The sequence below is a fragment of the Sinocyclocheilus rhinocerous genome, unplaced genomic scaffold (genome assembly GCF_001515625.1).
Source record: "Sinocyclocheilus rhinocerous isolate Xijiao unplaced genomic scaffold, SAMN03320098_v1.1 scaffold1615, whole genome shotgun sequence".
NCBI lineage: Eukaryota > Metazoa > Chordata > Actinopteri > Cypriniformes > Cyprinidae > Sinocyclocheilus > Sinocyclocheilus rhinocerous.
Genome location: NW_015645292.1, coordinates 1380738 through 1395737, shown reverse-complemented (window position 1 = coordinate 1395737; position 15000 = coordinate 1380738). Strand labels below are relative to the sequence as shown.

Genomic DNA, 15000 nt, shown 5'->3' with positions numbered 1-15000 from the left:
AATGTTCCCAAATTGAAAATACGCTTAAGTACAGTAACAAAGTAAAATACTGTCCACCACTGGTCATGATAAATGCCAGGGCATAATAATAATAATAATAATAATAATAAACTAAATAAATACATATTTTTTGGTTGAGTCTCAAAAGCCACAGATCGATCTTTTTCTGTATTTATTCTTCACTACCAGTCTTCTCTTCTAGATGTCACTGTCTTATTTTTATTTGTTCTTATTTACAATACATCAGTTTTAATTATGTAATATATGTCTGAATAAATCTCAAAATGATAAAAGCAAGTTTTTCACTATTTGACTGATTATATTTTGACAGCGTAAACTGAAAGCCAAGACATCTCTTTTGATGGAGCAGGTCACATTTCTGTTAGAGTGATTATACTGTCAGAAAGACAGAGCTTCTGTTCACACAGGCAGTTTAGTTTATACATGTGGCTTTATTAAAAACACCACTAACTGTGCAATGCTGAGTGTCAGTGATCTCCTGTGTATTGGTCAATCTGGTGTTACACAAACAGAATATTGCAACTGTTCCGTTCGCTCTCCGTGGCAAGCCGTTTTAACATTTAATCCTTAAAACATACTCGTATCTAGTTTAATGCTACTAGTACTTATTTTGTTAGCTACTAGTATATATTCCAGTAAGTACTAGTACTTACTCATTAGCTAATAGTACGTATTCTTCAGATACTTGCACTTTTTACTTTAGGTACTAGTAACTTTCTAAAGATACTAGTATTTATTCATTAGATACCATCTTTGATACTAGTAATTATTTCAGTAGTGACTTGTAAGTATTCTACTGTTACTAGTAACATATTTCACATTTTTACCTCTGACTTCTATGGATTTGGAATAAGTACTAGTATCTAATAAATGTGTACTAGTATCTATTGAATGTGTGCTAGTATCTATTGAATGTGTGCTAGTATCTAATAAGTGTGAACTAGTATCTGCTGAATGTGTACTAGTATCTATTGAATGTGTACTAGCATCTAATAAATGTGTACTAGTATCTTTTGAATGTGTACTAGTATCTAATAAATGTGTACTAGTATATTTTGAATGTGTACTAGTATCTAATAAATGTGTACTAGTATCTACTGAATGTGTACTAGTATCTAATAAATGTGTACTAGTATCTACTGAATGTGTACTAGTATCTAATAAGTGTGTACTAGTATCTAATAAATGTGTACCAGTATATTTAATGTGTACTAGTACCTAATAAATGTGTATCTATTGAATAAGTACTAGTATCAAATAATATGTTCTAGTATCTAGTAAATAATTACTAGTATGTAATAAACAAATACTAGTATCTATTGAATGTGTACTAGTATCTAATAAATGTGTACTAGTATCTATTGAATGTGTGCTAGTACCTAATAAATGTGTATCTATTGAATAAGTACTAGTATCAAATAATGTGTTCTAGTATCTACTGAATGTGTACTAGATTCTAGTAAATAATTACTAGCATGTAATAAACATACTAGTATCTATTGGATGTGTACTAACATTTAATAAATGTGTTCTAGTATCTATTGAATGTGTACTAGTATCTAATAAGTGTGTACTAGTATCTAATGAATGTGAACTACTATCTAATAAATGTGTACTAGTATCCATTGAATGTGTACTAGTATCTAATGAATGTGAACTACTATCTAATAAATGTGTACTAGTATCCATTGAATGTGTACTAGTATCTAATGAATGTGAACTACTATCTAATAAATGTGTACTAGTATCCATTGAATGTGTACTAGTATCTAATGAATGTGAACTACTATCTAATAAATGTGTACTAGTATCCATTGAATGTGTACTAGTATCTAATGAATGTGAACTACTATCTAATAAATGTGTACTAGTATCTACTGAATGTGTACTAGTACCTAATAAATGTTTATCTATTGAATAAGTACTATCAAATAATATGTTCTAGAACAGGGTTAGGCAAGTTCGGTCCTAGAGAGCCGCAGTCCTGCAGAGTTCAGCTCCAACCCTGAAAAAAAACTGCCTGTAGCCTTAGTAATCCTGAAGACACTGATTAGCTTGTTCAGGTGTGTTTGATTAGGGTTGGAGCTGAACTCTGCAGGACTGCGGCTCTCTAGGACCGAACTTGCCTACCCCTGTTCTAGTATCTAGTAAATAAATACTAGTATGTAATAAACAAATACTAGTATCTATTTAATAGGTATGAGTATCTAATAATATGTACTAGAGTAAAATGATTATATATTATATAATGACTAGTATCTAATAATGGGTATTAGCATCTAGAAATATGTATTAGTCACTATTGGAAGTCCATGGCAAAAATCGACACGTGTAACTAGTAACATCAGAATTGTTACCAGTCACTATTGAAATAAGTACTAGTATTTAATGAATAAGCACAAGTAGCTAGTAGCTACATAATAGTAGCTAAAAATAAGTATTAGTAGCATGAAAATATATACTAATAAATGTTTTATAGATTAAATGTTAAAACAGCTTGCCATAGACTCTGACAGTCGTGTTTCAGTGAGATGTGACGTCTGTTACCTTGGGAAATTGATGTTGATGTAATTCCGTGGAACGAACCCTTCCATGCCGTTTACTTCTGCTTTGAACCAGTCGTCATTGGTGCCTAAAATCTACAGAGGAGCATGTGATGATTAAACTCATGGAAAGAGCTCCTGAGGAACGGACAAAACTCTGGTTTGAAGTATCTGAAAGTATCGGTGGACATGTGATGCATACAGTACGTGCAGTGAGCTGCAGATGTAAATGTTGAACACACCTTGATTATATCTCCCTTCCTGAAGCTCAGCTCGTCCGCCGCTGTGCCGGCGAAGTCATATTTCCCCGTCGCCTCCATGATGGAGACAACTCAGAGACTAGAAGGAAAAACACTGAATTGAAAACTGCAACTTTACAGAGTCAAACACATCAAACCACATGCCAGTCAAACACCGCTGACATTCACATGGTAACCAGCCGAACACTCACACTAAAGCACAACCACATGAAAGAGACACATCACCCAAACATGTCCTTTCTGTCGTTTACTGACCCTCAAGCCACTCCAAACCTGCATGACTCTTTGTCTTTTGGTTTGGACAACATGCATGTTTGGTGAATGTTGACTGAATGAACTTTGCCATTCAGTCTTTCTTCTTTCGGTCAATCATGTTATGCTCCGGCCTGAACTCACACAGACATTCAGTTTCAAGCGTGTTTGGCCACGACTAACTCAACATTTTCAGCTATATGTTCACTGAGACGCCAGACATCACAACACAGCCTCTGATCGAAAACTCACACAAACGATGACCTATAAAGAACTCAAATGACATCCAGCTAACAGGAAACATTCTCAGTTAGGAACAAACGTAACATTAATAGAACATTTGTTCAAAGTTCTCTGCGCTTTAATTACATTATCAAAACGTTAGCACAAAAAAATTTTTATTCATCGTTCATGTTTTTTTTTTAGTTTTAGGCTGTAATGTTTTTAATGTTACTTCTTGCTTCAGATGGCTCTGAGAACAAAAGTAACGTTCCCATAACATTCTTTTAATGTCCTCTCTAATATTGAAACAATCAAGAAAAAATGTTTTTAAAACATTTAAAAAACTGGACGTTTTGAATGTTCTGAGGACGTTCAGAAATAAAGTACATAATGGGAATGTTTGCAAAATGTTCTTAGAGCATAATTCTGTCAGCTGGGAAGTGTCGTTTCTTAAAAATAAAGGTTTTGGCTGAACAAAAAATTTGCACAATGGTTTGCATCAATCTTTTTGAGTTATAACATCTACTAATGAAATAATGTTTAACCAACAAACTACTTTGACTTTGAGGAACTTAATAAATAGCATAAACACACATAAACACTGTGATGGCCTTAGAACCAATTCAAGCATTTCAGGTTAAATTAGCAGACAGCAAAGCTGTTAATTAAAGCATGTTAATTAATGAATCAGTCTTTGGCATTAGTGCCGTCGTTGTTGCACTGCGTCTGAACGTCTGACTTTGCAGCGTTTGCAAACAAAACTGATTTCAGACAGACTTCTGAGGCTGAGCTTAGGTGATAACAAAGCGAATATTAATTACTACAATACAAATTTCTCATTGGAAATGACTTCAAAAGTGAGAAAAGTTGGTCAGAAATGTACATTTACACACAAACTGACCGTCAACCGCAGCTTTCAGACGCTATCTTAATTTATTTAGCTGAACTAGACAATCAAAAACAAAAGATTGTGGGATGCCGCCTTCAGAAATCATGAAGTGACACGATCACTGGATTCGTCCTCCCTCCGTGTGCTGTCTGCAGAGGCAGTATTTTCAGCTTGTGGACGCAGCCGTAGAGTCATTGTAGACCTTCATGTATCCACCCACAATCTAACCATGAGCTCTTCTCTTCAGCACAACGCCAACCACAGAAAAACTTCAGCACAACAGAAACTGTCTTCAAATGTCAAACACACTAACAGCTCCGTCCCTTCACTTTAAATCACACTTACTGTCAGCATTTACTCTCTTTGTCAAATCCTGCAAATGCATGCTGGGAACTAAAAATCCACTGCCCAGTTTTCAAAGTCATCAAGACAATTTCAAGTTACTACCACTTAATAAAAAAGCACAGAAATTTGAGTTTAAACTGCACAATACTTGTACTTTTTCAAAACTCTATGTGAGCTAAAGTGTGGATAATTTACGATTGCTTTGGCACAAATCTCAAATTACATCGATTCTTTTCTTACTCCACCAAACGCTATACCTACAGGCCAATTTGCACATGTTTACATGCTCTTTTAAGTTCAAAACCTAAAATAATACAACACTGAATGAGACAGAACCCTGCTACATTTCTACAGTAACACCATAGCGAAATATATTCTGAATCTAAACCATCAAACTCTATCAAAACAGAATTAGCTGAACAGTGTTAGTCTTTCAATTACATTGCCATCTACACAAAAGGAAACTAATTAGAAATAATTTTGTACTGTAATGTAACCATGGAGCATGTAACAATTTCTAAACAGTAGAAAGCTGTCATTCTTGTTTTGTAAAGACATTTTATGGAATTGTGTAATGCTGTTTGTGTTTTTTAGGTCATTGTTTTACGAGTGACTTGTTGAGTGAAAACCTTTGGTGTTATAAAAGAATGAGTTAATTTGAATCATGTATGAAGTGTTTTGGTAGCTTTAGTGAATTTTGAATGTGAAATTAACTGCTGTGCCATGTTGAAAGTTGGTTAAGAGAGCTGTGTGAAGAGTTTCGAAAAGTGACCTACATATTGAGAAATATGTAAAAAAAAAAAATAGAATTTGACTTGCAGCAATGTATTTATTTAAGTTATTTAACAGGTCCCCCTGAATGATGAAATTATGACTAAACAGGTTGCTTTTCAACTATTTAACAGGTTTTTACTGTAGCATTTTTACAGTCTTTTACCGTTAAATTCACGGTAATTTTTTACAGTGTACAGTAGTTTGTGTAAATGACTTTAATAATCTCTTCTGTTTGAGAACAATTTTAGAAAAGCATAATATCTCAGGACTTTTTACAATGTTGACAACATCATGGCTGAGAAACCATAGAGGATTAAAGTATGAATGCTGCATCGATTAAAAGTCAGCCATCAAATCAAAACGTGTAAATGAATTTAAGAATTTAAAAGTAAAAAGTCAACTTTTTAGAAATGTTCTCATTGGAGTGACTTTGAACTTACTGATCGTCAGAAGATTTTATAGCTGTTTGATGCTGGAATATAATTGTGTATTGATCGCCAACCATGTTCATCTGCAATGACTGGTGATAAAAACAGCAGTTAAAACGACACGATGCATTAAGAGTAGGCTATTTCTGAACGGCAGTACTAAATGAAAAAAATATGATCAAAAATGAGAAGAATGTGCACATCGTCATTCTGTCCAGAATGCATCGTGTTTTCTTTCTGGAGTGACTTTGAACTTCTTGAATTTTTAATTTAAGGGAGCGGGTAAATGTTTTGAATCGGATCTTCGGGGTAAATTACTCACTTTGACTTCTGGGAAATGTAAGTATTTTACGTAGCTTCTGAACACAGTACTACATGAAAAAAAATCTAAACAAAATAAGAAGCATATAGGTTGTACACATCACATCATCATTCAGTTCATAAGTTTTCAACCCTCGGCTCTCAATGCATTGTATTTCCTTCTGGAGCATCAGTAAATGTTTTCATCTTCTGTAATAGTTGTGTTTGAGTCTCTCATTGTCCTCTGTGTGAAAAGATGGATCTCATAATCATACGCTCACTGTTGGAAAGGGGTCAAATACGCAGAAGATGCTGGAAAACCAGAGAAAGTGCAGGAGATGAACATCAGGCAGATGAACTGCTCATGAACAGACATCACAAAACATAGTCGTGGATCATCCAGGTAATGACAGGAAAGGGTGTGTAAACTTTTGAACAGATTTGATAAATTGAGTTATTTTGTCTTGTGGAGGAAACGCAAACCTCTGTTATGAATAACAAACAGCATGCAATTTTCATGATGCCACTTATTTTGTTAACATGATGCACATTTAGTATATTCTGCAGGGGTTTGTGATCTTCTGAGCAGAGCTGTATGAAGCAGAATTTCCCCAGAATGCGGTGACGTGTTCGTCCGAGGTTTGTACTGTAAGCAGCTCGTGTTCTGCTCACCTGCTTCCGTGCGTTTCTGCAGCGCTGCAGCTGCACCGATGCAAAGACTTTCATCTCATTTGTGTATCATTTTTGCTCACGGATCACAGGCTCAGTGTGAACCACTGACGTGCCTGACATTAAATAGCGGGGCTAGTTGTCACCCTTCACTTTATATTGTTCAGTGGGGTTATTTAATGAAATTTAACAAATTGGTATTCCTTTAGGTTTATTTTATTCTATTAGAATGTGTTAAAATTACAGCATATAAGACATGTGACAACTTGCCCCTAACCTGATTACAAATACTCTTGTTCTGACAGCACAGTTCAATCTTTAAGTCCGAGTCTACCTTCTGACTCTTGTCTGATGTCAGTGTGCTTTTGTTGTGTCAAAATATTGGGAATTAAAATAACAAAACAAGCATTTGTGTAAGTTTGACTCATAGTTACTGAGATACTGTGATTCTAGCCTTGGTTTCCCCTTTAATATACTGTACATGTGTGAGTTTGTCATCAACAAAAACACTTTTAACGGACGGATATCTCTTCATGAGTCTCTGGTGTTTATTCCTCCTTTTTAATGCTAAAAGTTCAGAAAGAGATGCTGAAGGATCGTGTGAATCTAGAAAGATCATTGTACTTACAGCTCATGAAATGATGATCTGTCTGTCTGTCGTCTGAGCCTCACGATGTCAGCTTCACCTGCAGCTCCGCACTCAGATATTATTTCATAACATCTGGAGGAAGAACAGAAGTCAAGCTTATCTCGCATTCAACATGACGCGCGCATGCATGACGGCAAAAAGGGGAAATAGAAAGTGTAAATCATCTTCCCCTCCCTCTGTGAACACACACACACTCACACTCTCTCTCACACACTCACTCACAAATTCATTCATTCTGTGTGATTTATTAGCTTTTTTACCCGTGGGGACCTCAATTTAGGTCCCCACCGTGACACAAGTCCCCATGAGTCTGTGTGTATTCAGGTTTAAGTCCCCACCAGAATAGAAAAACAGGTACACACACACACACACACACACACACTTATTTCACTATATTAGTGACTTCATTTGTTTTCCTATCAGGTTAATGATATTTTCTATAGCTGAACTCTAGACCTAAACAAACCTTCACTTGGGCAAAACAGTACCTTTAAATAAAAACATGGTTTAATCGATTTATAAGACCTTTTGAACTAGTAAGCACCAGTAAACACTTTCTCACTAGTAGGCTATCATGATATTTCACTAAGTAAGTGAGGACATTTGGCCATCACAAGTATAGTTAAACAAGTACACACTCACACTTCCTGTCTGTGCGAACACAGTTTAGTCTGACAGAGATAAGCATGTTGAGTCTATTTCTACTTCTGTTATTTTGGTTGACTTGAATTATTTTGCACTGTTTTAATTTTTTAGTGATTTCACCCATTCACCAGAATCACCATACATCCATATAGACACCAGTTTTTTTTGTTTTTTTTTGTAATGCGTTACCCCCAACACTGCTGTTCACACATTGAGCACCAAAACAGCTTCTTTCATTGTTTTTTTCCCCAGTTGGAAGATGGAACCATGGACGAATTAAATGATTAATTCACCCAAAAATGTAAATTCTGTCATTTCTCTGATAGCACACGTACATCTGCGAGATGTCTGTTAAAGATCACTTCATCTGGAAAGCATCTGCTGTGTACAAACATCTGACAGACGTCTCTAAGATGTCAGTTTTACATTCATTCTAAATCATGAACATCTTAAAGACATCTTCTAAACGTCTATTTGACATCTGATAGGAAACGTCAGCAATGCAACTTACACATTGTCTTTCCTACCGTTCTGGACCTTGAATGTGTAAGTTGCATGGCTGACTGTAGAGGGTCAGAAAGCTCTCAGATTTCATCAGAAATATCTTTATTTATGTTCCAAGATGAACGAAGGTGTTACAGGAGTGGAGCGACACGAGGGTAATTAACAACATTGTCATTTTTGGGTGAACTATCCCTTTAAGAGGATCACAGGATGTCATATGATTCTCTTGCATCAGCCAAAAACTGTGATATAGTCGGCAGAACTGTTAACACAGGTGAAGAAAGATATTGTATTATCTTAAGTATTTTAAGTATTTCAAATACAAAATACTGTCTCTTAAAGTATTTAATTACAAACTACATTATTTTTTTTTGTCCATCAAAATACAAATGACAAAAAACGCGAAAGTAATTAAATACATTTAATTCAAATACCCTAACCCTAACCCTAACCCTAACACATAGAAACACACACACACACACAGAAACACATAGAAACAAACACACACACAAACCACAAGACCACAGCGAGAAACAGGGCATTCTTAAAAATAAAGGTTCTTTAATGGCATTGATGGTTTCATGAACTCTTAACATTCAACGTTCTTTGGGAACCAGAATGATTCTTCTGTGGTATTGCTGTTGGAATCGTTTATTTTCAAGAGTGTGAGTGAAACTTTGCATGCTCATATCATTCATATGACGTGTGTGTGTTTAAAGTGTTCTGGTTTACTGCTTATCTTCTCTGTGACTGACACGTGTCTCAGCTGACATATGAATCCTGTCAACACTCTTACAATCTTATGTTGTATGTCAGTCATGACTATCGGCATGGAAACAAAAGCTGCTTTCTGATTGGCTGTATCTGTCATCTGTGACTCTGGACTCATCTGGTTAAACTGGCTCTGAAAGCATCTGATGCTACTGTGCTTCAGAGTCTGTATTCGTTCATCAGTCATGAAGCAGGAGGACATCTGCAGTGTGTGTCCAGTATGAGATGATTTATGAACGACCCGCCTCACACCCCAAACTTTTGCTTTAAAACTGTCTATTTTTAATTTAATTCATTTCTGCTGAGATACAGTACTGAAATGATTTAGATACAAATGAAAACATCAATGCAGTGTGAAGATCAGCTTCATTTCTCATTCATTTAGAATCTTTATCAGTGAGTTATTGAATGACTAAACATTCAATGAATGAATGAATGAATAAATAAATATTAATCAGTAAACATCTGTACATACACTTTTTTTATTAAAATTTTGACTCATTAGTAATGTTTCATTTGTCTTTTTCCCTGTTGTTAATCTGCAATTCTAATATGGTGATATTTACATTTTCATTTAAATTAATTATTTACTTTTAGTTATTGCATTTTTAAAAAACAGACTAATGCAAGGAACATTTTGTCAAAACCTCTAATAAATTACATTAAAAACAACATTATTTTGTTCAGGTTTTGTAATCAACATTTTTCTTCAGAATCGTGGGATAATTGTAATCTCTACTCAGCTAACAAAAATATGTTCTAAGAACATTTTCTATTAAGAACATTCATCACAAACGAACAACATCATTTGTGTTATGATATTATATTAATCTCTCTAAGGAACTGACAGGAGACCAATGTGCACCATGCATGCAATCATCCTGTCACTGCAATTTCCATGAACATTGTTGCAATGCTTTCTGCTAACATTCCAAAAACATTCAGCAAAAATAATAACATCATAACAACATTATTCTAAGAATGTTCTCTCAATATTATGAGAACTTATATCAAGTAACAATAACGTTCCATAAACATTTTTTAAGAATATATTTACATTTGCAACCTTTGAAGTGAGTGAAAGTTATGTGAACGTGTTAGCTGGGTAGTTTAAAAAGTTTGTTTTGGAGGCCAAACCATCCAAATGAACTGCCGGATGTGGATTATATTTTCATGTTGATTTGGTTTATTTGAGAACACAAACCCGTGAAGGAGAGGAGCACCAACCCATCCACAGGTCAGGTGACCATCAGCGCTGCTTTAGTCCTCGACTCTGTCTGTCTACATTCACAACACAGACAGACATGCAGGGGATTTTTACTCGTGCTCTTAACCATTCAGGCGTGGTTGATTCCTGTGTTGAGCTCTTGAGTGTGAATCCTGATATCAGCGTGTTTGAGAGGTTCTAGGTGTGCAGATGGAGCTCTGAAAGCATGCTTGTCTTGAGATGTTTACAGTCACCTGAAGCTGGGATGAGAGAGAATCGGTGTGAAACGATACTGTGTCGCATGAGAGCGCGAGAGGAGCAGTTCCAGGCACCTGCTCGAAATTTTGACAAATCAGACGTATGCAACCAATCAACAAGCTGTTCATTAACTAAACACAGTAATATTGGGGACAATATTCTTTGTTATAAAATATGTGATTGCACCTTGCTTAAAAACATGGCAACTTAAGTTAAAAAACGTAAACAAAATTAGGAAGAAGGCATAATTACACCGTTAAACCCTTTACATGTGTGTCTGTGATGTGCGGCGTTAGAGGGCGCCAGAGGAACATCTGACACTTCCGGTCAAACTCACGTGACTCATCAACGCTAGAAGAAAGGACAAACATTCTAGAATTCTAAAACACAATTTAGAATCCTCAGTTCAGTTCAAAAGAGCTTTATTGGCATGTAAAGTAGGTATTGCCAAAGCACTCTCTCTCTGTGTGCACGTATGTGTTTGTGAGCATCACTGACTGCAGTCTTTTCTTTCATCTCATAAATACTGAAGTTGTGTGTTCTTGTCCAACTTTCTGAAGTCAGATGCTTTGAGATGTGTATTGTTTTTCTCCGTTTCCTCGCAGTGAGTGCAGATGGTGAGGAAGGAAGTGTTGCTCGTTTGTCATGATTCAATTCAGATCTCACTCTTCACTGCCAGTATAAAAGCTTCTGTTACTGACTGCAATATTTTGAGATTGTAATTGGCATTTCAGACTGGATAATGTTTTGTTAGCTCAGAAGGCCCTTCCAGTTTTCTCTTTCAGTTCCAATGCACTTATTTTTAATCTGAGATTGATGTAGTTTGTGGCATGACCAAATACAGGCTCTCTCGCTACTGAGATCAGAATCAGACTTGACTGACCGTCAGAATGCAGTGTGAAGTTTAATTATGTGTAAGTAGTGTTCGGTTCATCCTGGAGAACGGCTAACACAGATGTGAAGAAGGTGAGACATGATGATAGAGAATGAAAAACAACGGTTTCAAAGGAAGGTTCCAAAAAAAAGAAAAAAGGACGAGTGTAAGCGGTGGTTTGTTGTGAGAAGAAGAGAAAGTGAATGTGCCTCAAATTTTACATCACAAAGCAATACTATGGCGGATAATGGACTAATTTATTGCAAGGCTTTATGTGCTACTAGTTTATTTAGTTTTTATAACTTTGCATTGGTAATTGACTAATTTAATTTCTAAAAGTCAATTCTAAATCTTGCTCGGATTAAAGTAGTAATATAGAGTAGTTACTCGAAGAGTGGGGTTTAAATCCACGTTTTCGGAGCAGCAACATTTGCCATTCCCAGATAAAGTCAGTGATAAACAACATTCATGACCCATTTTACTTGCACAATCTGATGCATTTCTGAGTGAAACCAGATTCAAGGAAAATAGTAGGACAGGACTTTATCTGTCAGTCAATATGAATATGACGGCTGGATGTGTGTAATTATAGTAGATCTTGAGCCCATCGGAGTGTTTGGTGAGACGAGTCCTGATGTGCAGACGCAAGCATACAGCGGCAGACGCCTACAGACACACACATACATACATACACAGACACTTGCAGACACACGCATGCAGACACAAGCATACATACACAGACACTTGCAGACACACGCATACAGAAGCAGACACCTGCAGACATGCACATACAGACGCACGCATACAGAAGCAGACACCTGCAGACATGCACATACAGACGCACGCATACAGAAGCAGACACCTGCAGACACACGCATGCAGACGCACGCATAAAGAAGCAGACACCTGCAGACATGCACATACAGACGCACACACACGCACATACATGCACAGACACTTGCAGACACATGCATACAGAAGCAGACACCTGCAGACATGCACATACAGACGCACACACACGCACATACATGCACAGACACTTGCAGACACATGCATACAGAAGCAGACACCTGCAGACATGCACATACAGACGCACACACACGCACATACATGCACAGACACTTGCAGACACATGCATACAGAAGCAGACACCTGCAGACATGCACATACAGACGCACACACACGCACATACATGCACAGACACTTGCAGACACATGCATACAGAAGCAGACACCTGCAGACATGCACATACAGACGCACACACACGCACATACATGCACAGACACTTGCAGACACATGCATACAGAAGCAGACACCTGCAGACATGCACATACAGACGCACACACACGCACATACATGCACAGACACTTGCAGACACATGCATACAGAAGCAGACACCTGCAGACATGCACATACAGACGCACACACACGCACATACATGCACAGACACTTGCAGACACATGCATACAGAAGCAGACACCTGCAGACATGCACATACAGACGCACACACACGCACATACATGCACAGACACTTGCAGACACATGCATACAGAAGCAGACACCTGCAGACATGCACATACAGACGCACACACACGCACATACATGCACAGACACTTGCAGACACATGCATACAGAAGCAGACACCTGCAGACATGCACATACAGACGCACACACACGCACATACATGCACAGACACTTGCAGACACATGCATACAGAAGCAGACACCTGCAGACATGCACATACAGACGCACACACACGCACATACATGCACAGACACTTGCAGACACATGCATACAGAAGCAGACACCTGCAGACATGCACATACAGACGCACACACACGCACATACATGCACAGACACTTGCAGACACATGCATACAGAAGCAGACACCTGCAGACATGCACATACAGACGCACACACACGCACATACATGCACAGACACTTGCAGACACATGCATACAGAAGCAGACACCTGCAGACATGCACATACAGACGCACACACACGCACATACATGCACAGACACTTGCAGACACATGCATACAGAAGCAGACACCTGCAGACATGCACATACAGACGCACACACACGCACATACATGCACAGACACTTGCAGACACATGCATACAGAAGCAGACACCTGCAGACATGCACATACAGACGCACACACACGCACATACATGCACAGACACTTGCAGACACATGCATACAGAAGCAGACACCTGCAGACATGCACATACAGACGCACACACACGCACATACATGCACAGACACTTGCAGACACATGCATACAGAAGCAGACACCTGCAGACATGCACATACAGACGCACACACACGCACATACATGCACAGACACTTGCAGACACATGCATACAGAAGCAGACACCTGCAGACATGCACATACAGACGCACACACACGCACATACATGCACAGACACTTGCAGACACATGCATACAGAAGCAGACACCTGCAGACATGCACATACAGACGCACACACACGCACATACATGCACAGACACTTGCAGACACATGCATACAGAAGCAGACACCTGCAGACATGCACATACAGACGCACACACACGCACATACATGCACAGACACTTGCAGACACATGCATACAGAAGCAGACACCTGCAGACATGCACATACAGACGCACACACACGCACATACATGCACAGACACTTGCAGACACATGCATACAGAAGCAGACACCTGCAGACATGCACATACAGACGCACACACACGCACATACATGCACAGACACTTGCAGACACATGCATACAGAAGCAGACACCTGCAGACATGCACATACAGACGCACACACACGCACATACATGCACAGACACTTGCAGACACATGCATACAGAAGCAGACACCTGCAGACATGCACATACAGACGCACACACACGCACATACATGCACAGACACTTGCAGACACATGCATACAGAAGCAGACACCTGCAGACATGCACATACAGACGCACACACACGCACATACATGCACAGACACTTGCAGACACATGCATACAGAAGCAGACACCTGCAGACATGCACATACAGACGCACACACACGCACATACATGCACAGACACTTGCAGACACATGCATACAGAAGCAGACACCTGCAGACATGCACATACAGACGCACACACACGCACATACATGCACAGACACTTGCAGACACATGCATACAGAAGCAGACACCTGCAGACATGCACATACAGACGCACACACACGCACATACATGCACAGACACTTGCAGACACATGCATACAGAAGCAGACACCTGCAGACATGCACATACAGACGCAGACATACGCACATACATGCACAGACACCTGCAGACACACGCATGCAGACACACGCATACAGAAGCAGACACCTGCAGACA

At 38.3% G+C, this 15000-nt stretch overlaps 1 protein-coding gene across 1 annotated transcript in view; it reads right to left on the bottom strand.

Annotated features, from left to right (window-relative positions):
* The window catches only part of LOC107705908 (GRB2-related adapter protein 2-like), a 10250-nt gene extending 2792 nt beyond the window's left edge, over nucleotides 1-7458 (bottom strand). The window contains 3 exon segments of the mRNA XM_016509430.1: nucleotides 2569-2660; nucleotides 2807-2903; nucleotides 7332-7458. Of these exon segments, the coding sequence (XP_016364916.1) occupies nucleotides 2569-2660; nucleotides 2807-2884 (170 nt within the window). The 5' untranslated portion in view covers nucleotides 2885-2903; nucleotides 7332-7458.
* Between the last annotated feature and the right edge of the window lie 7542 nt (nucleotides 7459-15000).